Source organism: Scyliorhinus torazame, chromosome 8 (genome assembly GCF_047496885.1).
Source record: "Scyliorhinus torazame isolate Kashiwa2021f chromosome 8, sScyTor2.1, whole genome shotgun sequence".
NCBI lineage: Eukaryota > Metazoa > Chordata > Chondrichthyes > Carcharhiniformes > Scyliorhinidae > Scyliorhinus > Scyliorhinus torazame.
In genome coordinates, this window is record NC_092714.1 from 125728037 (window position 1) to 125754124 (window position 26088).

The following is a 26088-nucleotide window of genomic DNA, read 5'->3' on the forward strand; positions in this document are numbered from 1 at the left end:
AAAAAAAGGAGAGGTAGAATTTAATCCGGCTAAGGGGAATGGGGGCTCTGGCAAAAAGTAGGCGGTGATTGAACTGCAGCCTGGCTTACATGTTTTTTCAGTTAATGAGAAAACAATCGGGTTGGGGTTAAGCTGACAATTTGTTTTGTGCCCATGGTGAATTTTTACCCCATAATGGGACTTTGAAGCCTAGCTCAATTTGAACTGGACACTTGAGGTTGTGAACCATTTGATTTAGAATGATCGAATCACTTGTTGCATTCCTCTGCCCTCTACCCATATCAGTCTGAGTATTTATTTCTTGGAAGCAGTTGCAGATTCTTCTTCCATCACTGCTGCTTTCTTTGATTGGGTATTACATAACCTAACAGCCCTCCATAGCAAGAAACCAGGGAGGGATTCACCTTACTTTTTTTCCTTCTTGTGAGGACCTTGTCTGAATTATAGAATGGTGCAGCACAGAAGGAGACCACCCAGCCCATCGCTCTGTGCTGGTTCATTGGGCAGCACGGTAGCACAGTGGTTCGCACAGCTCCAGGGTCCCAGGTTCAATTCCTGGCTTGGGTCACTGTCTGTGCGGAGTCTGCACGTTCTCCCCGTGTCTGTGTGGGTTTCCTCCGGGTGCTCCGGTTTCCTCCCACAGTACAAAGATGTGCAGTTAGGTAAATTGGCCATGATAAATTGCCCTTAGCGTCCAAAAAGATTAGGTAGGGTTACTGGGTTACGGGGAAAGGGTGGAGGTGTGGGCTTAGGTAGGGTGCTCTTTCCAAGGACCGGAGTAGACTCGATGGGCCGAATGGCCTCCTTCTGCACTGTAAATTCCAAGATTGAAAGAACTATCCAATTAGTCCCACTCGCCTGCTTTTTTCCCCATAATCCTGCACTTTTTTCACCTTTGTGTTCATCCAATTCCGTTTTGAAATTACTCTTGAGTTTGCTTCCTCCAGCATATCAAGGCTTGCATTCTAGATCTTATCCATAGTATCCATAGAATCTTTATAGTGCAGAGGGTGACCATTTGGCCCATCAAGTCTGCACCGAGTCTCCGAAAGAGCATCCTACCTGGACCCACTACCCGTCGTATCCGCTTAACTCCACGTAAACTGCACTTCGTTGGGACACTACCGGGCAATTTATCATGGCCAAACCACCTGACCTGCACATCTTTGGAGGAAACCGGAGGACCGGGAGGAAACCCACACAGACACGGGAAGAATGTGCAAACTCCACACAGACAGTAACCCAAGGCTGGAATCAAACCCAGGTCCCTGAGAGGCAGCAGTCCAAACCATTGTGCCACCGTGCAACTCATTACGTTAAAATATATTTTCTGTCACCTCTGATCTTTTTTGTCAATCACCTGAACTCTGTGTCCTCTGGTTATTGACCCTTCTTTCACTGGAAATCTTTTCCCCCTGATCAGACTATCAAAACCATTCATGATTTTGAACACTTCTATACATTGCCTCTCAGTCATCTCTGCTGTAAGAAAATAACTAGTTTATCCTGTCTCTCCACTTAATTGAAGTCTTTCATTTGCTCCTACACTCTCTCCAAGACCTTGACATCCTTCTTAAAGTGTTGTACCCAGAATTGAACACACTACTTCAGGCCTTAACAAGTGCTTTATAAAGCTTTGGCATGACTTCTTTGCTTTTATACTCTTACTAATAAAGCCAAAAATCTTGTATATTTTTTAACAGACTCTTCAACTTTTCCGACCACCTTCAAAGATTTTCTGTCCCTCACTCTCTTATCCTTGTACCATGTAGCTCCTATTTCCTCCCCTCACTGTCAAGATGTACTACTTCACACTTGAGTGTCAAACTTCATCCACCATATGTCTATCCATTCTACCTGTCAGTCTGCTTCCTCATGAAACCTATTACTATCTTCCTCATTGTTTAATAGATTTCTGAATTTCAAATCATTTCCAAGCTTCGACATTATGCCCTGGATACCCAGGTCCAGGTTATTAATATATAACAAAAAGGAGCTATGTACCTAGTACTCACCCTTAGGAACACTACTCTACACTTCCCTCTCGTCTGTAAAAATAAATGTTTGCCACTATACTGTGCTTTCTGTCTCTTCATCAGTTTTGTATCCATGCTGCCACTGCCGCTTTAATCCCATGAGCGTTAATTTTCCTAACAAGTTGATTATGTGGTGCTTTGTCAAATGCTGTTTTGAAAGTCCACGTACACATATCCGCACTAACCAAATTAACACTCTTCATCATTTCATCAAAGAACTCTGTCAGGTTAAATTTTGTGCTGACTTTCCTTTATAAGTCTGTACTTTTCCAAATGCTAATCAATTGTGACCCAGATTAGTGCCTATAAACATTTCCCGTCACTACTCTTTGTTTTCTTTGTTCTTTCAGACCCAGGAAGTGTAGAAGATTGTAGATTAGTCGGGCAGCATGGTCGGCACGGGCTTGGAGGGCCGAAGGGCCTGTTCCTGTGCTGTACTTTTCTTTGTTCTTTGTTCTTTCGGACTACTGTTAGCCTGCCTACCCTGTAGTTGATAGTTTTATGTCCTCTAGTTGCTAACTCGTCAAATTATAGGGTTTTCCTCATGAAAATCCTTTGATTACCAGTGGAACACCCCTGTCAGACTTTTGAATTATAATCACTGTTCTCATGTTGGAGATGCATTAACCATTTGGCAAACCCCAAGCTCCCACAAACAGAAGTATGATAATGGCAGGATGTTTTAGTGATATCGGCGAAGTATTGGTCAGGGCCCTGCAGAGAGCTCCCATGATCCTCTTTGAAATAGTGGCGATAAGTCTTTGATGCTTACTTTAGAGGGCTAAATGGTGGGGGGGGCCTCAGTTTAACATCTCATCTGAAGGGTGTTTTTGTAGACTACAAAGGAGTACATGCCGAGTAGTTTAAATGAAAACTAATTTTATTACGATGAACTATTATTTACAATACACGTTAGATCCTAGCCGGGTCTCTCACGTGGGTACCAAAACTGGCTGACTTTATTGGTGGAGTCGCAGGTGGACAGGGTGGTGAAGAAGGCATTCGGCATGCTTGGTTTCATTGGTCAGAACATTGAATACAGGAGTTGGGACGTCTTGTTGAAGTTGTACAAGACATTGGTACGGCCACACTTGGAATACTGTGTGCAGTTCTGGTCACCCTATTATAGAAAGGATATTATTAAACTGGAAAGAGTGCAGAAAAGATTTACTAGGATGTTGCCGGGACTTGATGGTTTGAGTTATAAGGAGAGGCTGGATAGACTGGGACTTTTTTCCCTGGAGCGTAGGCGGCTTAGGGGTGATCTTATAGAGGTCTATAAAATAATGAGGGGCATAGATAAGGTAGATAGTCAACATCTTTTCCCAAAGGCAGGGGAGTCTAAAACTAGAGGGCATAGGCTTAAGGTGAGAGGGGAGAGATTCAGAAGGGCCCAGAGGGGCAATTTCTTCACTCAGAGGGTAGTGAGTGTCTGGAATGGGCTGCCAGAGGCTGTAGAGGCGGGTACAATTGTGTCTTTTAAAAAACATTTAGATAGTTACATGGGTAAGATGGGTATAGAGGGTTATGGGCCAAGTGCGGGCAACTGGGACTAGCTTAATGGTAAAAACTTGGCGGCATGGACTGGTTGGGCCGAAGGGCCTGTTTCCATGCTGTAAACTTCTATGATTCTATGAAGACAGCAATACATGGTTTAGGGTTCCCATCTCTCTAATGGGGGAACTCATGTTCGACGAGGTTTACAGGGAGTCTGATTGTTCCCACCCTGTAAGTCTCGTGCAGGTTATGACAGCTGTCGTCACTGACATTGTTGGACACCTTCAGTACTACACTGAAGTATCAGCTAGATTATGTCCCCAGAGTGGGAATTAAACCAACAGCCCTCTGATTTGCAAACCAGGCTGCTGCCAACTGAGCCATGGCTGAGATCTGAAAGACCAAATGAGTCTTTCTCATTCCATATTCACTTCTGTTCTTCCATGTGGATGTGGGATAGGGAGTGGGGGTTTAAGAAAAGTAAAATAGTGGAATTAACAGCAAAATAGCTTTGTTTTTTCCTTTCTTCTGACAAAGGACACAAGACCTCGCCAGCCTCCATTAAAACCTCTTCGCCGAAAACATCGGCTGGAAAGCCAGGAACACTTACCTCGACTGAACGCAACGTCCGCACCAGACGCTAAACAGCACCAGCAACTGCAGAAGTAATTTCTCTACTTCCTTTAACCTGCAATAATTCCGAACTTTTATGTAATCTCAGTGCATGACGATTAGGGTTTTTAGCTGTTAGCTCAATTCTATTCTTTAAAGCAGCACTCCAAGTAAATGGAAAACAATGAAATTCCTATACACAATGTGCATCAGAAAGAAACAACTCTGTGTGGCACAGGGCTTCCTGTCCTACAGGAGTCAAAGGTCACCGGCAAAAGCAGAGCTCTGTGGCCTTAGACTTGTGTGTCTGCACACTATGCATTGATAAGAAATCTCTTTTCAAACCCCTGTAGTGAAAGAAGTGCACAAAAAATGAATTCATTATTGACGGGAAGGTGCAGGATAAATCCACCATTCAGTGGCGACTGCTGGTCCTCAACTCTGTTTGACCTCAGATTAATATCAGCAGAGTCCGCCAGTCGTATTGTGAGTTAGATATTAATCCTCACCCGCACAGTCATGGGAAAACATAGCCCTAGATCAGCGAGAAAAAGATCTCTCGCTGCATAAATAGTCATGGATGGATGAAGGGAGGGGTTGAGGGAAGAGAGCAAAAATCCCTTCCATCCACCCATCGTCCTGGAATTCAGCAAGCTTTAAAATAACAAATAAAACCACGTCTCTTGAAAGTCTCTGTAACTGGCTTTCTTTGTAAGTCGCTGAAATGTTATACTGTAGATTATTGTATACACTTAACTTTTTTTTAAACCATATTTTAAAAGTTAACCTTTTTTTTTTCCATTACAGAATACCATCCAAGCAGAAAAAAGCCATTCAGACAGCGGTCCGCAAAAACAAGGAGGCCAATATGATTCTTCTCAGGTTGAATGGTGAACTGCAGCAACAGTTCAAAGTAAGACCCCCACGTTGAGCTGGAGAAGCAATGTCACCATGTCTTGATTTTCTAGTTGCTGCAAAAACAGATGTCCCTTTTTCACAAGATGTGTCGTTCCATCTTTTTGAATATCAATGATTCTATTTTATTTTTGTAAGTATTGATTTTCCTGGGTCTAAGTTTCTGCGCTTAAAATGCCATTGGGTGAACCGACATTTTCACCTGAAGGCCAAAGCTGCCAGACTGGGTTACACATTGGGCAAGAGTACCACTCCCCACCTCCAAGCAATGCTAGTTTGATGCCGCCACCACCTGCTTCAATACGGAATCAGGCACCTTGCCATTTTCTAATGTTGAGATCTTCAGCGGGATTCTCCCTTCTGGGGGTCTAGGTCCCCACGCCGGTGGGAGAATCGGCGCCAACCACTCCAGCGTCAACAGCCCCCGAAAGTGTGGAATGCTCCGCACTTCCGGGGGCTAGGTAGACGCCGGAGGGGATGGTGCCACTCCAGCCGGCGCCGAAGGGACTACGCGAGATCGCGCATGCGCAGAACCGGCGGCATGGTTCCGCGCATGCGCAGACCGGCCGGAGTATTTTGCAGCATGCGCCGGGGGGGGTTCTCCTCTCCGCGCCGACCATGGTGGAGCCCTACAGGGGCCGACGCGGAAGAAAGAAGTGCCCCCACAGAACATGCCCGCCCGCAATTTTGTGGGCCCCGATCGCGGGCCAGACCACCGTGGGGATCCCCCCCGCATCTCCCCCCCCGCCCCCTCTCGAGGACTGCCCCCGCTGACCTACCTGCCAGGACCCGCCATGTGGTACCATGCGTAACCCTTGCCGGCGGGACTGGTCAAAATCGGACGGCCCATCGGGGGCCGAAGAATTGCTCGGGGGGCCGCTGTCAACAGCCCCCGACCGGCGTGGCGTGAACCCTGCCCCCACCCAAAGGACGCGCTGGAGAATCCGGCAGCTGGCATCGGGGCAGGATTCGCGCTGCCCCCCGGGGATTCTCTGACCCGGCCGGGGGGGGGGGGGGTCGGAGAATCACGCCCCTTATTGTTAGTGTATTAGTCACTCTCTTTGCTCTTGACAAATTAAGAATCATCACACGCTTTTTTTCGACCTTTTGATTTTTACTTTGTAACTATTTTTTGAACAAACATTGTGTTGATGATGCTTTAGGAGAACAACCATCTGCTTTCAGAAGACTGCCGCCTGCACTCTTCATCCTGAATGAGCTGATTTCAAGCAGGACAGCTGCTGAGGTGATGTTTCAGCCTGGGTTAGGAAGAAAAAAATAAAATTGAGTTGTAATGCATAAACTGATTATTGGAGCCAGATTAGTGGAGCCAACCTATCAATGTTGATGCAGTCAGTCTGACTTTCCAATTTTGATCTCTGCAAAATTCATCGACTTAGGACGGGGCAGAATTGGCCTACCCTGTGATGCCCGATAAGATTGAATAACTTGTTGGCATTCACTATTCAGATTGAAACATGAAAGGCAGCTGCAAGGTTGAGTTAACGTAGAGACTGGCACCTGTGGAACGCCACCCCACAAAATATTCACCAACAGAGAAGAATAAAATAAACACCAACATTCACTGTGACCTTTCCCCTACATCTTAACCTTCCATTATATCTATAAAATCTCTTGAGGCCCGAGAAGGTATGTTAAATGGAATTTAATAAATCAACATAAAGTAAAGGCCCCAAAATGGCTTACAGTTCAAAGGTCCCAACCGCGAATACCGATCCTGCCAGTCCCAGTCCAGGCCTGCTTTTATAAAGCAGATTTAAAAGCCCCGGCTGGGCGGACCTCTGCCCAGTTGAAGGGAGCTTGTATTCCTCGAGTCCCACGAGGAGATCAATTGAAGTGCTCCGTGGGTCTCGTGAGAGTTATTACCATATCCCAAAGACGTTTTGCTCCTTTGCAAATCCCCACCCCACCAGGATCTCTGTCATTTGTTCTTAAGTTTTGCTACATTTTTGTTGCAACCTCTCCCAGTTCCCACTAATCGCTGTTCCACCCCCTCCTTTATAGTATATAATCCAACACATTTTTTTCCCCCTCTTGAATTCTGAAGGAGTCAGGCAGACTCGAAGCGTTAGCACCTGTTATCTCTCTCTACAGATGCTGCTAGGCCAGCTGAGTTTTACCAACTTTCTCTGGCTCACTTCAGTTCATGTTGGGCCAACATAACATTAAGAGAGTTGAACCATAGTAAGCTGCATTAACTTTGAAATGAAGTCATTAATGCTGATTGTACTGACTTCAGGTGGCTGCCATGTGTGAGTGGTCGCACACAGTGCAGCTCCTGCTTGAAGGCATAGAAAAGAGCTCTTTTTACCCGACAATGGGAGAAACGTTTTGACGTAAAAGTGTAACTGAGGGCCGTGGAAGAAGTTCCCCCGAGGAGTGTTGTCTGCTGGTTACCGAGCCCAGCAGAAGGTGAAAGACCTGGCCAAGGAGTTGGAAGAAACCTGTGGCGCAGTAGGCATTGGAAAGATGGCAGAGGGCCAGTACAGGTTGGAAAGCCCCAGCTGGAACAGTTGATGGCTTTTATCAGGGAAGAGTTCCATCAGCAAAGGAAAGGGATGCAGATTGAAGGCCATCAAAGGGGCTGTAGTGCCTCTGAAAGACTTGATGGAAAAGGTCGAAAAGTGGTTGGAGGCACAGGGGTCGCACATCCAAGAGATGGGCCACAGCGATCGGGGTACCATTGGAGGCAGAGGTGGGGCTCTTAGAAGACCTTTGCAAGACACTGGGAGCAAAGGTGAAAGAACAAGAGAACAGGTTGAGAAGGCAGAACCTGCATATCATCGGCCTGCCTGAAGGAGTGGAAGGCATGAGTACCACGAGGTACGTCTCCAGGATGCTGATGTGGGTGGTGGCGAAGGGGCTGCTGGGCAAGGCCTCTGAGGTGGATCGAGTGCACAGGTCTGGTGGAAGAGGTTAGGGAGGATCTAGGGACACGCTGCCTCTGACTCTGGTAGGAGCGGTCCAATTAGTGAAGATGAATGTCCTGCCAAGGTTCCTATACATATTTCAGACGCTTCCGAGTTTTACACCAAAGGCTTTTTTCGGAAGCTGTATACGATTATCTCAGAGTTTGCGTGGGCAGGGAAGGTACTGAGGGTAAAGAGGACCCTGTTGCAGAGGCAGAAGGGGGGTTGAACCTGCTACATTATTACTGGACACAAACATGGAGAAGGCGAGGCGGTGGTAGGAAGGAGAGTGGGCAGAATGGGTTAAGATGGAGGAAGAATCTTGTAGGGGGTCCAGCCTGGGGCTATGGTGATGGCGTCCTTACCACTGGTGCCGAGAAAATATACAGAGAATCTAGTGGTGCAATCCACAGTGAAAGTTTGGAACCAGTTGGGGAGGCACTTTAGGATGTAGGAGATGTCTGTGTTAGCGTTATTGTGCGAAAACCACGGATCTGAGACGGGTGCGGAGGGGACAGACGGTGTTCATAAGAAGTGGAGAAACGTGAGGCTGGTTTGGGTGAGGGATTTGTACCTGGAAGAGAGGTTTGACAGTATAGAGAAACTGAAGGAGAGGATAGAGCTCCTGAGAGGAAGTGAGTTTAGATACTTGCAGGTAAGGGACTTTGCGTGGAAGGTTTGGAAAGATTTCCCCAAGCTACTAAAGTATGCCCTGATGGAGCGGCTGCTTACTCCCGGACATGGAAGGGGAGGGCAGGATCAGAGACATTGATGGGTGGCTGGGAGAACAGGAAGGTGAGCAGGTGGTGAAGATTAAGGAGACGTGGGAGGGGGAGCTGGGCAAGGAAATAAATTGGGGAGTGTGGAGCGAGGCACTACGCAGGGTAAACACGACTTCCTCATGCATGAGAATGAGCCTGATACAATTCAAGGTGGTACACAGGATGCATATGATTCGGGCAAGAATGAGTGGGTTCTTCCAGGGGGTAGCAGACGAGTGCGAGAAATGTGGGCGAAGACCAGCAAATCACGCAACATATGTTCTGGGGCTGCGAGAAGTTAGAGAGATTTTGGGCGGGAGTGTTCGCGGCACAAACGAGGATCATGGGGGAGGAGGTTGAGCCGAACCCTTTGGTGATGATATTCGGGATATCGGAGAAGCTGGAGCTGATGGAGGGGAGGAAAGCCGATTTGTGGCCTTCGCTTCTCTGGTTGCCCGGTGATGATAGTCGGCAACGCCGCTTAGGTGGCGGTCTGGTTAGGAGATTTATATGACTTTCTGCGTCTGGAAACGAGATGTTCGTGGCAGTGTTTGAGGAGTTGTTCATCACGCAGGGGGTTAAAAATGGGGGACAATTTGTACGATCTGTATAATTGCTGTTAATTGGTTTTTATCCCCCGGACTGTTTATGTTTTGTACAAGTTTGGACTAAAAAATTTTAGATGCTGATTGTACCAATGATTGTGATTTCAATATCCGTACGTATGCAGTGGCAACTTGCTCACTTTAGCAGTGCAGTAGCTCTTCCCAGTGTTACCTTTTTCTTCCCTTACTCTTTTACTCTGTCCTTTTTGTGGCTCTGTTCCAATTATGGCAATCAGTGAATTTGCCCTTCTTTCTATGTTATCTATGTCCTAATGCTTAGAGTCGCCAGGTATCAAATGATACCACCACAAGTTTCAACCGGCTATCGATCAAAGAGCCAAACACCAGTTAGTTAGCTTAAGATCAAGGGTACTTTATTTACACACACTTAGTCATGCAACATAAACACTACTAGTTAACTACACCTATCGACTAAGACAACCTGTACTTAACTTCGGGCACCCGGCTTAGGTCAGAGAACAGTGGCCACTGTTCGATTCTGGATCTATCGAATCCGAAGGAGTAACTGCTGCTCAGCTGGGCTCATCTGTCTGGTAGCGGGCATTGAACTTGGACTTGCTTCTGGTGTTGCTGCAATTGGAGATGGCCGTGACCGGGGTACCAGGTCCAAGAGAGGACGAACATGTGGCAAACTCTTCTTCTTATACTTGGGGGTTTTCGCGCTCTTTTGGGCGGTCCTTCGATTTGGGCCTTACTAATTGGGTGATCCCTGATCACTCCGTTCGATTCCTAACCAATAAGTGGGTGGGGATCTGGATGGCTGGGCATGTCCCAAGCGGTCACTGATCCCATTGTTTACGCGCCCCCTGAACAGGGAGTGGCGCCGAAATGTCTGGGACTGTACCGGTCGCTCGAGTACCAGTCCTTTGTTTTGGTGAAGATGGGCCATCAAATACTAATCGGCCCCATTAAAATGCTAATTGGTCGCAGTTTCGATACCATCTGGACTTCTTGCTTACAAATATGCATTTCAGGCTCTGAGCCTGCCTGAGTCTTGGCTTGTCCATTTTACCCGCCAGGCTTTGCGGGTTTCCCTGTACCTAGTTGGAAGTGGCTATCCCAGATGGCTACTCCAGCCAGTTTACGAGTTCTCTTGATTGGTCAGCTAAATAGGGTAGCAGATAGTTAGCATTGCTGCCTCATGGCATTGAGGACACGGGTTCAATCCCGGCCCCAGGTCACTGTCCGTGTGGAGTTTGCACGTTCTCCCTATCTCTGCGTGGGTCTCACCCCCACAACCCAAAGATGTGCAGGGTAGGTGGATTGGCCACACTAAATTGCCTCTTAATCGGAAAAAAAGATTTGGCTACTCTAAATTTTAAAAAAATAGAGTAGTGTAGCCATACAGAAAAAGATGGGCCCCAAATTCAATCCCTGCTCTCTCATGAGTTAGCTGATCTCATTTGGACTGACAGATATAACACGTAGTCTCTGCATTCTCGGATTAGGGAGTTTTGGTTCCTGACCTCTGTTCAACAACCTGTGATGGGAACCAAATCCCTGGCCCTTGGCTGAGGTCAGTATTCCACTCATTTGTGATATCTCCTGTGATTGAATAGCCCACTAATATTCACAGGAGCATGGTTGCTTGAATAGGAGCTAAAAATTAATCTTCATAGCTCATAGCTTTATGTCTGTCATTTTTAACATAAATTTAGAGTACCCAATTTTTTTGTGCAAACTCCACACGGGCAGTGACCCGGGGCCGGGGTCGAACCCGGATCCTCAGCGCTGTGGGGCAACAGTGCTAACCACTGCACCACCATGCCGCCCACTTGTGTGTCGGGTTTGTTGACATTTGGTAGAGTGTTTCAAACTGGATGGAGGTTCAGCTGGAGGGATAGGGATAATGACTCCAAACCTCTGGCCTCCAGAACATTGTCGACTGGACCTATGACAAATGATGTGCGTCAGAACCCTGCGGACGTCCTGACCTGCAGACCGAAATGGGAATTTTACAGGAAGTTCAAACTTCTAATGGGCAATTCCACCTCTGTCCAGGACCCTATACTAATGTCTCCAACTCTTGAGTTGAAGACTTTGGTAGATCCACAGTAGTTAGCTAGATAGTTGCCAAGGAACTTAGACAGGTTAAACATATCACTTGGATAACTCCAAAACCAAACCTATCCCCGCTGACCCCTCCTCCCCACCCCAACTGGTCCCGATTATCCTCAAACCACCCAACTCTCCCTCCTCCCTCTAACGCCCCTCCCCCATCCAACAACCACCGATCAGACTGCGACCCAACTAACCCCTGACTGGACCAGACTACCGGTCAACTACCCACACGCAAGCACACACTCATACACTCACCCACTCACTGACTCACCCACTCATGCCCACGCTCACTCTCTCACTGACCCACCCACCCATGCCCTTCCCAACCCGCTCATGCCCTTCCCCACCCACTCACGGACTCACCCACTTATGCCCGTGTCCACCCTCTCACTGACTCACCCATTCACTGACTCACTCACTCACTCATTCAAGCACTCTCTCACGTGAGTGCACCCAGAGGCTGGACCTTTAAACTTCTCTGACTATGGCAGCTATAATTGTAAACAAAGTGGAATGTCCTCTCTTTCTCCCAACTCTGCTCCACTCTGATGGAGTTCCCCCAAGCACCCACTAAACTACATGTTTCTTGAAGTGGCTGGTTTAGCACAGGGCTAAATTGCTGGCTTTTAAAGCAGACCGAGGCAGGCCAGCAGCGCGGGTTCAATTCCCGCACCAGCCTCCCCGAACAGGCGCCGGAATGTGGCGACTAGGGGCTTTTCACAGTAACTTCATTTGAAGCCTACTTGTGACAATAAGCGATTTTCATTTCATTTGACATCCGGGAGCAGAAGGTCCCGGAAGAAATGCGCAGCTGTCCGGTTTGGACCAGCAATGTGTGCAGCATTACTGCTGACTGGATGATTCAGGCTGTTCCTCCCCACTCTGATGTAGCACTCCCTCTGAACTGCACGGGACTGTCAGACTGTGCATTCAACTCTCTGGAGTGAGGTTTGAACCCACAGCCTCTGACTTATAGTGCGACTGACTGATGGACTGTTAATAATAATAATAATTGCTTATTGTCACAAGTAGGCTTCAATGAAGTTACTGTGAAAAGCCCCTAGTCGCCACATTCCGCCGCCTGTTCGGGGTGGCTGGTACAGGAATTGAATCCGCGCTGCTGGCATTGTTCTGCATTACAAGCTAGCTGTTTAGCCCTCTGTTCTAAACCAGCCCTACCGGTTGTGTGTGTTACAGTATCAAATAGTTCAATCAATGTCACAAGACTATACCAACAAATCACTTCACAGACTCACAGAATAATACAGTGCAGAAGAGGCCCTGTGGCCCATCGGGTCTATACCAATGTTTGAAAAACACCCGACCTGTCTACCTAATCCCATTTGCCAGCACTTGTTCATACAGGCACTTTTTTAAAAAAAAACATTTTTATTCAAATTTTCACAAAATATCAACAACGTACAGAAAGAAAAGAAGTAACTGACCCTTCAACTAACGGGAATAGCTGCCCCCTATCCACCATGTCCATGTCCCTCATAATCTTGTACATCTCGATCAGGCCGCCCCTCAGTCTTCACTGCTCCAGCGAAAACAACCCAAGCCTATCCAACCTCTCTTTACAACTTAAATGTTTCATCCCGGGAAACACCCTGGTGAATTGCCTCTGCACCTCCTCCAGTGCAATCACACCCTTCCTATAATGTGGCGACCAGAATTGCGCACACTACTCCGGAGAAACCGGAGCACCCGGAGGAAACCCACTCAGACACGCGGAGAAACTGTAAACTCCACCCGCTGGGTCACTGTCTGTGCGGAGTCTGCACGTTCTCCCCATGTGTGCGTGGGTTTCCTCCGGGTGCTCCGGTTTCCACCCACAGTCCAAAGATGTGCTGATTAGGTGAATTGGCCATGCTAAATTGCCCTTAGTGTTCAAAATTGCCCTTAGTGTTCAAAATTGCCCTTAGTGTTGGGTGGGGTTACTGGGTAATGGGGATAGGGTGGAGGTGTGGGTTTAGGTAGGGTGCTCTTTCCAAGAGCCGGTGCAGACTCGATGGGCCGAATGGCCTCCTTCTCCACTGTTAATTCTATGTATCTATGTTGGTCACCGAGGTCGGAAGCGAACCCGGGTCCCTGCCTTTGTGAGGCACCAGTGCTAACCATTGTGTCACCGTGTAAAATCGGAAACTGCAAGCACTATTGTACCAGTGGTCAGTTTAAGCAGAATGCTTGGAAGTGTTCATGATGAAGATATTTAGTAAGTGATCTTCTAAGGTACAAGCTATCATAGAATCTACATTGCAGAAGGAGGGCATTCAGCTCATTAAGTCTGCACCGGCCCTTGAAAAAAGCACTCTATGTAAGCCTATGCCTCCACCCCATCCCCATAACCTCACTTAACCTTTTTGACACAAAGGAGCAATTTAGCATAGCCAATCCAACTAACCTGCACATCTTTAGACTGTGGGAGGAAACCGGAGCACCCAGAGGAAACCCATGCAGACACAGGGAGAAAGTGCAAACTCCACACAGTCACCTGAGGCCGGAATTGAACCGGGGACCCTGGAGCTGTGAGGCACCAGTACTAACCACTGTGCCACTGTACCGCCCTGTCATGAGTGACAGTTTCGGGAGTATACCTTGAAAAGGGTTTTTATTCTTGGGAAGCAAGCATGCAGGTACAGCAAGCAGTTAGGAAGGCAAATGATATTTTGATGTTCATTGCAAGAGGACTTGAGTACAACAGCAAGAATATATTTTAAAATAAATTTACAGTACCCAATTCATTTTTTCCAATTGAGCAATTTAGCGTGGCCAATCCACCTAGCCTGCACATCTTTGGGTTGTGGGGGCGAAACCCATGCAAACACGGAGAGAATGTGCAAACTCCACACAAAGAGTGACCCAGAGCCAGGATCGAACCTGGGACCTCGGCACTGTGAGGCAACAGGGCTAACCTATCTTACTGTAACTGTACAGGGCCTTGGTGAGATCAGATCAGAGTATTGTGTGCAGTTTTGGTCTCCTTACCTAATAAAGGATATATTTGCCATAGAGGGAGTGCAGTGAAGGTTCACCAGACTGATTCCTGGGATGGCAGGATTGTCGGATGAGCAGAGATTGTTTCCTCTGGCTGGGGGTGATCTAGAACAAGGAGTCACAGTCTCAGGATACAGGGTAAGCCATTTGGACTGAGATGACGAGAAACCTCTTCATTCCGGGGATGCTGAACCTGGAATTCTCTACCACAGATAGCTATAGAGGCCAAGTCAATGTATATATTTAAGGAGGAAATATATAGATTACGAGACTCGAAAGGAGTCCAGGTGTATGAGGAGAGAGACGGTGTGAGACATTGAGATAGATGTTCAGCCATGGCCATATTCAATGGTGGAGCAGGCTCGTATTTTCTACTCCTGCTCCTATCTTTCTTTGTTTCTTTTTTTAAAATTTGTTTTTATTCAAAATTTTTCAATAAATTTTATAAACCACTACAAAAAGAAAACAACAAAAAGCATAGTCATTATTAAGAAAACAACTTAACAAATTAGCAAAACAAGGTGGGGTATCTGCCCTTTACAAATAAAATCTATCCCCCCCTCCCCCACCCCCCCACCCCACACGCCTCCCCCCCCCCCTCTGGTTTGCTGCTGCTGCTGACCTCCACTTAACATTCTGCAAGAAAGTCAAGGAACGGTTGCCACTGCCTGGAGAACCCCTGCAAGGACCCTCGCAAGGCAAACTTTATCCTCTCCAACCTGAGAAACACAGCCATGTCACTGACCCAAGCCTCTACATTTGGGGGCTTCGCATCCCTCCACTTTAACAAGAGCCACCTCCGGGCTACCAAGGAGGCAAAGGCCAGAACTCCGGCCTCTTTCAACTCCTGCACTCCCGGATCATCTGACACCCCAAATATCGCTGTCCCCCAGCTCGGTTTTACCCGAGTGTCCAAGACCTTAGACATAGCCTTTGCAAAGCCTTTCCAAAATTCTGTAAGTGCTGGGCATGCCCAAAACATATGGACATGTTTTGCTGGGCCCCCTGAACACCTCACACACCTGTCCTCCACCCCAAAGAACTTACTCATTCTCGCCACTGTCAAATGCACCACCTTAAACTGAATCAGGCTCAGCTTGACGCAAGATGAGGAGGAATTGACCCTGCCCAGGGCGTCAGCCCACAGGCCCTCATTTAGCTCCGCACCCAGCTCCTCCTCCCACTTGCACTTCAGCTCTTCCACCGAGGCCTCCTTCGCCTCCTGCAGCTCCTGGTATATGTCCAATACCTTACCATCCCCCACCCACACACCCAAGACCACCCTGGCCTGTATCCTCCTGGCAGGTAGCAATGGAAATTCCCCCACCTGCTTTTTCACGAACGCCCGAACCTGCATGTACCTAAAGGTATTCCCTGGGGGCAACCCAGATTTCTCCTCCAGTGCCCTCAGACTAGCAAAAGTCCCATCAATAAACAAGTCCCCCATCCTTTTGATACCTGCTCTGTGCCAGCTTAGGAACCCACCATCTATTCTACCTGGAACGAACCTGTGATTGTTCCGTATCGGGGTCCAGACTGATGCCCCTGCCTCCCCCCTGTGCCGTCACCACTGACCTCAGATCCTCAATGTCACCGTTATCAATGCCCCCAGGCTAGTATCCCTGCAAGACGCCACCTCCAACCGCTTCCATGCCGCCCCCCCCTCCTCTACTACCAACTTCCGAATCATGGATATATTCACTGCCCAATAGTAGCTGCAAAAGTTCGGCAGTGCCAGCCCACCCCCACCCCAACTGCGCTCTAAGAACAGTCTCTTAACATGCAGGGTCTTGTTTGCCCACACAAATCCTGTAATAATTCTGTTTACCCGCTTGAAAAAGTTCTTGGGGATGAGGATGGGAAGGCACTGGAAGACGAACAAGAACCTGGGGAGGACCGTCATCTTCACGGACTGCACCCTGCCCGCCAGGGAAAGCGGCAGCATAGAACATAGAACATTACAGCGCAGTACAGGCCCTTTGGCCCTCGATGTTGCGTCGACCTGTGAACCCACTCTAAAGCCCATCTACACTATTCCCTTATCGTCCATATGTCTATCCAATGACCATTTGAATGCCCTTAGTGTTGGCGAGTCCACTACTGTTGCAGGCAGGGCATTCCACATCCTTACTACTCTCTGAGTAAAGAACCTACCTCTGACATCTGTCCTATATCTATCTCCCCTCAATTTAAAGCTATGTCCCCTCGTGCGAGACATCACCATCCGAGGAAAAAGGCTCTCACTGTCCACCCTATCCAATCCTCTGATCATCTTGTATGCTTCAATTAAGTCACCTCTTAACCTTCTTCTCTCTAACGAAAACAGCCTCAAAGCCCTCAGCCTTTCCTCATAAGATCTTCCCTCCATACCAGGCAACATTCTGGTAAATCTCCTCTGCACCCTTTCCAATGCTTCCACAACCTTCCTATAATGCGGCAACCAGAATTGCACGCAATACTCCAAATGCAGCCGCATCAGAGTTTTGTACAGCTGCAACATGACCTCATGGCTCCGAAACTCAATCCCTCTACCAATAAAAGCTAACACACCGTACGCCTTCTTAACAACCCTCTCAACCTGGGTGGCAACTTTCAGGGATCTATGTACATGGACACCAAGAATCTTACCATTAGCCCAGTACTCTGTCTTCCTGTTATTCCTTCCAAAATGAATCACCTCACACTTATCTGCATTAAACTCCATTTGCCACCTCTCAGCCCAGCGCTGCAACTTATCTATATCCCTCTGTAACTTGTAACATCCTTCCGCACTGTCCACAACTCCACCGACTTTAGTGTCATCTGCAAATTTACTCACACATCCTTCTACATCCTCCTCCAGGTCATTTATAAAAATGACAAACAGCAGTGGCCCCAAAGCAGATCCTTGTGGTACACCACTAGTAACTGGACTCCAGTCTGAACATTTCCCATCAACCACCACCCTTTGTCTTCTTCCAGCTAGCCAATTTCTGATCCAAACTGCTAAATCACCCTGAATCCCATGCCTCCGTATTTTCTGCAGTAGCCGACCGTGGGGAACCTTATCAAACGCTTTACTGAAATCCATATACACCACATCAACTGCTTTACCCTCATCCACCTGTTTGGTCACCTTCTCAAAGAACCCAATAAGGTTTGTGAGGCACGACCTACCCTTCACAAAACCGTGTTGACTATCTCTAATCAAATTATTCCTTTCCAGATGATTATACATCCTATCTCTTATAAACCTTTCCAAGATTTTGCCCACAACAGAAGTAAGGCTCACTGGTCTATAGTTACTGGGGTTGTCTCTACTCCCCTTCTTGAACAAGGGGACAACATTTGCTATCCTCCAGTCTTCTGGCACTATTCCTGTAGATAAAGATGACTTAAAGATCAAAGCCAAAGGCTCAGAAATCTCCTCCCTAGCTTCCCAGAGAATCCTCAGATAAATCCCATCTGGCCCAGGGGACTTATCTATTTTCACACTTTCCAAAATTGCTAACACCTCCTCCTTATGAACCTCAAGCTCTTCTAGTCTAGTAGCCTGAATCTCAGTATTCTCCTCAACAACATTGTCTTTTTCCCGTGTGAATACTGATGAAAAATATTCATTTAGCACCTCTCCTATCTCCTCGGACTCCACGCACAACTTCCCACTACTGTCCTTGACAGGCCCTGCTCTTACCCTAGTCATTCTTTTATTCCTGACATATCTATAGAAAGCTTTAGGGTTATCCTTGATCCTACCTGCCAAAGACTTCCCATGTCCCCTCCTGGCTCTTCTTAGCTCTCTCTTTAGGTCCTTCCTAGCTAACTTGTAACTCTCGAGCACCCTAACTGAATCTTCATGTCTCATCTTTACATAAGCCTCCTTCTTCCTCTTGACAAGTGTTTTGACTGCTTTAGTAAACCACGGTTCCGTCGCTCGACCACTTCCTCCCTGCCTGACAGGTACATACTTATCAAGGGCACGCAGTAGCTGCTCCTCGAACAAGCTCCACATTTCCATTGTGCCCATCCCCTGCAGTTATCCTCTCCATCCGATGCACCCTAAGTCTTGCCTCATCGCATCATAATTGCCTTTTCCCCTGATATAACTCTTGGCCTGCGGTATATACCTATCTCTTTCCATCACTAAAGTAAACGTAATCGAATTGTGGTCACTATCACCAAAATGCTCACCTACCTCCAAATCTAACACCTGTCCTGGTTCATTACCCAGTACAAATCCAATATGGCCTCGCTTCTCATTGGCCTATCTATATACTGTGTCAGGAAACCCTCCTGCACACATTGGACAAAAACGGACCCATCTAAAGTACTCGAACTATAGCATTTCCAGTCAATATTTGGAAAGTTAAAGTCCCCCATAACAACTACCCTGTTGCTTTCGCTCCTATCCAGAATCATCTTTGCAATCCTGTCCTCTACATCTCTGGAACTTTTCGGAGGCCTATAGAAAACGCCTAACAGGGTGACCTCTCCTGTTTCTAATCTCAGCCCATACTACCTCAGTAGACGAGTCCTCATCAAACATCCTTTCTGCCACCGTAATACTGTCCTTGACTAACAATGCCACCCCTCCCCCTCTTTTACCACCTTCCCTGAGCTTACTGAAATATCTAAACTCCGGCACCTGCAACAACCATTCCTGTCCCACCTCTTAAAGTCCTCCTCCATCTGATCCACCAGCCGTGCTAAATTGAGCTTGTGTAGGGCATCCCAACTCTTAGCCACCTGAATGCCCAAGTAGCGAAAGCTCCTCCCCACCATCTTAAGCGGTAGCTCTCCCAGTCTCTTTTCCTTGCCCCTCGCATGTATCACAAAAAGCTCGCTTTTCCCAACATTCAGCTTATACCCCGAAAAGTCCCCAAAATCTCTAAGGATCTGCATGACCTCCCCCTCTTTCTATGTTTCTAAGGTCTAGAACCATGCTCTGCCTAAAATAATTAGTTAATTGATGTTGGGGCATTACCCTGCATGTTGAAAATTTCTTTCATGAATCATTCAGTCATGACCAGATGTAGCTTTCAGTGAGAGTCAGGAGGCTGGAAGTCTAATTGGGCATTTGTTCTCATTTTTGGATTGTCATTAGAAATTCTATTGCCTCCACTGGTGGGAGGGTGTCATTACTGCATGGCAAAGTTACATGGGTAACCGCAAATGCAAGTTTAGGAATTTACAATGGCAAACATGTCAGGGATTAGCAAGTATATAGTTTTTAATATTCAGTAAATATTTTATGGTTTCTTGCCTCTTTCTTTAACCTAGAACAATGATTTTCCCCCATGCTCCAGCCATTAGTTGGCCAACACATCAATCCTTGTACACCAATTGGAAAGGAAAATGTCTCATTAGCCAACGGGGTTATGCTTGACTGTTCGTCAAACAGCCTTTCTTCCCCCCACATTTTCAATATTTATATCTCTGATAAAGTGGAATGTTCAAAGAAGGTTTTTATTTACCTGTCTTTTTCAATCTCTATGATTTTATTTCCCCCAGGATGACACAGAGAAGTGTTCTGGAGATTGATCTTCCCTGGTCTGACCTACATGTGACTCCAAATTCGCAACAATGTGGTTGACACCTAAATGCCCTTGGGGATGGGCAATAAATGTTGGTCCACCCAGTGACGCACACATCCCATGAACAATTTTTTTTTAAAACTCCAGGCCAATCCTGGAGTGTTAGGAACTAAATATTAATCCTTAATAAACCAAACGCAGCTCCAGAGCCACAAGTTGCTGACCAGTGGATTAGGAATATTGCGGCAATCTTCGCACAATATTTCTCTGACTTATTTTAACATTTTCAAAACCCACTAATTACAGTTTCGTAACAGCCTCCAAAGCCACTGTTTTTATCATTTGGAATTTTATTGGTTTGTCTTTATTTCTGGGCATTAAAAAATTGATGATGATATTTTTGACATCCTGTGCTTTTTGCAACAAGGACAGTAGCCTTCAAAGACAAGAAATAAATACACTATCAATACAATTGTGATCATACCTCTGTAAATACAATGCTTCAATTTTAAGCTGTCTCCAAAAATGTGAAAGCATAATGCACATTGCGACTCAAGAATATTTTTGTATAAAATAAATACAAACTGATATGCGATGTATATACTGATCTCTTTCAGGAAGTTCGCAAAGAACGGATTGCACTAGAGTCTCAGTTGGAGCACTCTCGCCCAGTCCCCCACACGTGATTTCTTCACCTTCTGCTGGTTACGGATTGGGAGCTCAGAAGCTCAATTACAAGGAGATTGCAGACTAAAATTCGGGATAGGAACTGGACAAGTGTAAGCACAATACAGACCACTGTGACACGACTTCCCTCAGTGCCATCAATTTTGTAACCACCTGCTTGAGGACAAAAGCAGAAAAATGTGGCCAGCACAATTGCGGGAATTTGCATTTTCAAATGCTCTTTGAGAACGGTCAGTGGCTTGAAGTACAGATTGTTCAGACTTTCTCGTGTGACAAGCAAATCTTTTACATGTTTGTCAGTGGTTTAATTTCAAAGCACAGTCTTTGTTAGTCCCTCTTATATGTATGTCCAAAAGCATCATATGCTGTTAGGAGGAAATATGGATCAATCTGAAATTTTGTTAAAAGATCTTTTTGACATTTGCAGTACTTGCCAAATAATGTGCTTATTTTAAACCTATAAAAAAAGTACTCACACTTTCTTCCTCACCCCAACATTCATTGAACTTCATGAAATGCTTAGTCATTTTCTTTTTCAAATTAACTGTTGGGAATTGTGCAAAAAGTACACTTTCTGTGGAAATTTATGATGACGAGATTATCAGCACTAAAGTGGGCACAGTATTTTTCTTTGATCATAAGTGCTGCATATGTTCTTTATTTCCATAAATTCTAGTTTTCTTTAGGTGGCGAAGTGTTCAAGCAGCTGCACGCTATTCGAAATGATGGAAATCTTGTGTAATTGAACGCTCTGTGCTACACATATGTGGACTTGTGATTATGTAGACAAAATAGCAAAAGCATTTCACGTTATAAGAGAGAAACCGTTTCTTGGAATGGCATGTCTGTCTGTACTCAGTTCAACTGCTTGATATGTGCATTCCTTAGGGCGCAATGATTCTCCTGGTGACTGTCACTTTTATACATGACTTTTTCATATGTGTGCTTTGTATTTATGTGCAATGTTTTTATTCTGAATTATACATAATATGATATAGTTATTTAAATAGAGGTGGCGGGGATTGAAGGATTTAAATATTTTCTTCTGAGTCACAGCTTGCGCCACTCTGAGTTGATAGGATTCTGAAATAAATCTACAAGTTTCTAAAACTGCCGTGTACCTACTTGTATTTTATAGGTGGTATTTTAAACAGGCCTCGTAAAGTCCTTGGTCCCAGAGCTCTTTCCACCATAGGTTTGTCAGGGAGTCCACTGGAATGGGTGCAACCCCAGCCAGGCAACCTAGATGTGTCTGTGCCCCAAACTTAAAAAGATGTTTAGTTGTGGAAAATTTCAGAGGCAAGACATGTCTATTCAGACTTGTAAGTATCAATTGTGAAAAACCATGACCTGCTGGGTGTGAGGCAACATGATGCTCCGATTGAGTCACATTTTGCCTAGGACCGTGATCGGTGGAAGAACTGCGTTACCTCGTGCGTGAGTAGGTATAGGAGACTCTAACTAATTTGCAAATCTGCCTGAATGCAAAGTTCTTCCACAAACGGAATACATCAGGTACATTTATTTAAAACGTGTGCTTCCAAAATATAGAGTAACAAATGTGTTTAAAGACAGTGAGAGATGTTGAGGTTCAGTGCTTCATCTTTGCAATTTTTGATTAGACTGTTTGAAACCTCAGTGTGTTCCTGCCTTGAGGCACACTGCAGTAATTTTGTATCCCAGCAGAACATGTTCTACAGTATTATTTCACAATAAGCTAAGGCTAGTGTACAGAAGTTGGATAACCATACTTGGTTCTGATCGCGTATTAACATGGGGCTCTGGGCATTGACATCCAGTGGGCGACACAAAGGGACTTCAAATGGATAGTCCATGACATCATCTGAGCCCTTGTTAAGAGATTGCTGCCTTGCACTTCCAACCAGATGCCATTGTTCTCTGTTTTATTTGAACAGTCGCTCAATCACTCGCGTAGTTATTATACATCTCGTGTTTCATACACCCCTATCTGACAATCTGCATACTTTCTCATCAAGTATTGAAGGAGTAGACTGCCTGCTTTGTGCTGCTGTTACATTCAGTTTCATAATAAATCCACTGTAACAGATTGAGAAGTACTTGGTGCATTGCATTTCTGACATAAACTACCCCTTTGGTAAATACTCACACACAAAAAGTGTCTTCATCTGTCAGACACAATTTAAACAAAGGAGATCACAGTGGACCAGTGGCTTTTTTTTTTGCTCTCCCTGATTCTCTCACTTGTGCATTTTCAATTTAGCCCCGATTTCATGAGCAGTGACCTTTTTATTACTGTAGGATTCAACCTAATGTGAAACATTGGGCTGTCCAAAATTTATCACTTTTTATTTTGGTATTCACACCAGCAAAATTATCAGCAAGAGGAACATCATCACTTCTCTAACCCCTGCTCCCAACCCAACAAACTACCCAGTACAGTGCAGCAGGGAAGTGATTATGCAGAGTTACTGATAGCCACAACATTCACAGTCTAGCCTGTTATAATAAACTCTGATAAACATTTCCATTTGAGCAATGCAACCATATCAAATATTTGGCACACACCCTGCTCTTCCAGAATGTGTATGTCAATTCTATTAGCAATTTTAAAATAATGGACAGAATTCTCACCTAACATGGTATTGCTGAACTTACCAATAGCTCATTATATTTGGCCTGGGTACAAAAGCATGCATTTAAACAGTCTCCAGCACCAGTCACTTTTTGAAGGTACTTTAATTGATCTGGTTTTCCGATCTGTGTCGAGCTTTGAATCTTTCGAGGGCGCAATATTACCACGTTCGCTGCTGGTTGGACATCTTCATTTTGCACTGTTAACATTTTTGTTTGTTGTGGTTCTGGTCATGTGCAATAGATATGTCTGCAACCGGGACGATAAACACCAGCAAATGTTTTGCACTCCTTGTAACATAGAGCCTGTTCTATTAGGCCCATCCACTCTACATGTCAGTGTTACTCCACATGAGTCTGCTCCCACCCCTCTTCATCTAACCCTATCAGCACATCCTTCTATTCCTTTCTCCCTTATGTACTTGTATCTTAAATGCATCTGTGGTATTCACCTCAACTAGTCTTTGGAGTAGTTAGTTCCACATTCTAACCATTCTCCACACTAAAAGGTCCCCTGTATGCCTTATTGGATTTAATTTTGCATTCTTCTGCAAGTGGAAACATTTGCTCTGTCCAACCATCAGAATTTGAAAGATCATTGTTAAGTCAATTAATGAAATCCATTGTTTAGTGGATTTTATTCCAATACAGATTACATTTTTATTGGTTAATTCTGCCTCATTTCCCTCTGTAAACAAGCGGTGAAATACAAACAATAAATTTACGCTGCTGTTTATAAATGCAATGACCTTAATCAGCCTGACCTATTGTGCCAAAGGAATTTACAGCAACAGAAGGGGTTCATTCAATTTGTGCCAGTTCCTTGATAGTCATTCAAGTCCCATCCCATTGCCAGGTTCTATCCCCATAGTCCTGAATCATCAACTGCTCTAAATATTTACTCTGTTTTCATCAGGTGTCTATGCCCCAACCACTTCCTGCAGTGAAATATGCCAGGCTCCATGAATACCTGCTTCTAGCAGGAGTGCAGCAAAGTTTTACCAGACTGATTCCTGGGATAGCGGGACTGACATATGAGGAGAGATTCAGTCAGTTAGGATTATATTCAGTCCCGAAAGACGTGCTGTTATGTGAATTGGACACTGAATTCTCCCGCAGTGTGCCCGAACAGGCGCCGGAGTGTGACAACTAGGGGATTTTCACAGTGACTTCATTGCAGTGTTAATGTAAGCCTCAGGGCGGCATGTGTCACAGTGGATAGCACCGGGACTGCGGCGCTGAGGACCCGAGTTTGAATCCCAGCCCTGGGTCACTGTCTGTGTGGAATTTGCAAGAAGGAGTTTGATAAAGCTCTTGGGGCTAAAGGGGTCAAAGGATATGAGGGAAAACAGGAACAGGATACGGAGTTGGATGATCAACAATGATTAGAATGAATGGCGGAGCAAGCTCGAAGAACCAAATGGCCTACTCCTGCTACCATTTTCCATGTTTCTAAGTAAAGAAATGTATCTGGAGCCACACCTCCACTTGAATAGATGTATTCAGGAGAAAGGCTTGCACAGATGTAACACCTTATCACACCTCTCAAAAAATGTCTCAATGAGCTTTACATAGAATGAATTAAAGTGAATTTTGTTGTGTAAGCAAAAGTAGCACCATGTAATGGACAGCATATTCCCACCAGTAAGAGTGAGATGCATGGTCAGTTTGGCTTTTACTGATCATGATTGAGGAAGGAATGTTGGCCAAGAAGCCAGGCTTTCTAAGAATAAAGCCAATCTCTAACATCAAACTGAACTGCTAGTAAGGCACTGCGTCTTTGTTTAACATGTAGCCTGTTGGGTAAGCAACCCACAATGGTATAGGTGCAATGCAGACACCCATCTTGAGGGCCAAGCAAAAGCTCAGGGTAGCACCGTGCCCCACCGAGGGAGAAATCAGATGGGCCATTTTAGGACTGAAGAAGCACAGAGCAAAACATAGACTTGCAATTGGACGCACGCAATGATCTTAACTTTTAGTCACACACCACCCCAAGCTATCCAGAGCCTTCAGACGACTGTGTGTGTTATCATCTGCTCTCAGGAGAGATCTTTTGGGCCTAAGAGTGATGTGCTGGGCAGGATTGCTATTACCCATTTTATGCTAACTCTAGTTTTCCCAGTGAGATCTGACCCATGCCTCTTGAAGCTTCAATGTGACCAAATAGGTTGAGTGTGGATCTAAAGGTTTCGTATCCCATTTTGCTTTTTTCAATTGTTCCTCTAGATTGTTTTGACATAACAAATGCTGAGTCTATAGCTGTTTGTCACTTTAAAATTCTCCTGTTCTAATTCATTGCATGCATACCTTCGTTCCTCCCTACCAATGTGCAATATTTTAGATTTGTCCATTTAAAAATTAATTTGCCATTCACCCACCTATTTTATAACCGATCTATATCAAGTTTCCAAATGTTAACTGCATCTTCTGTCCTGACTATTCCCCCTAATTAACCTTGTCTAGCAAGCTAACACAGAATCAACTGACCATTGCAAAACCTTCCTTTAACAAACAATGCCACTCTTCCTGTACTGTCTCTTTGCCATTTTTAATCTTTTACTTTTGCAGACCTATATTCAGCCCTGGATTTGAGTTTAGCTAAAAGTCTGTCACTTGGGGCATTGACGAGGGGTCCTTAAGTATTTGTAATAGTATATGGAAGAGGCTAACCTTACAATAAACGTCTGACATTATGCCATCAGGTCAGCAAAAATCAAACAGACGACCTCTTAAGCTTACTGTATACGTAAATGCAATGCAAATTACTGACATCAGCAGCCTGCTGGTGTGATATGGCAGTCCCGGCCTGGGAGTGTTAAGAGTAATCATTCTGTATT

At 45.6% G+C, this 26088-nt stretch overlaps 1 protein-coding gene across 4 annotated transcripts in view; it reads left to right on the top strand.

Annotated features, from left to right (window-relative positions):
• reps2 (RALBP1 associated Eps domain containing 2) overlaps positions 1 to 21745 on the top strand; it is a 319465-nt gene extending 297720 nt beyond the window's left edge. For 3 of the 4 annotated variants that reach the window (XM_072514142.1, XM_072514145.1, XM_072514143.1), the window contains 3 exons: positions 4071 to 4198; positions 4953 to 5058; positions 20566 to 21745. In XM_072514142.1, the coding sequence (XP_072370243.1) occupies positions 4071 to 4198; positions 4953 to 5058; positions 20566 to 20634 (303 nt within the window). In that variant the 3' untranslated portion in view covers positions 20635 to 21745. Of the gene's footprint in view, positions 1 to 4070; positions 4199 to 4952; positions 5059 to 6223; positions 6334 to 20565 lie in introns of those variants that run through there. The other variant, XM_072514144.1, reaches the window with a different exon arrangement.
• The last annotated feature ends 4343 nt before the right edge of the window (positions 21746 to 26088 follow it).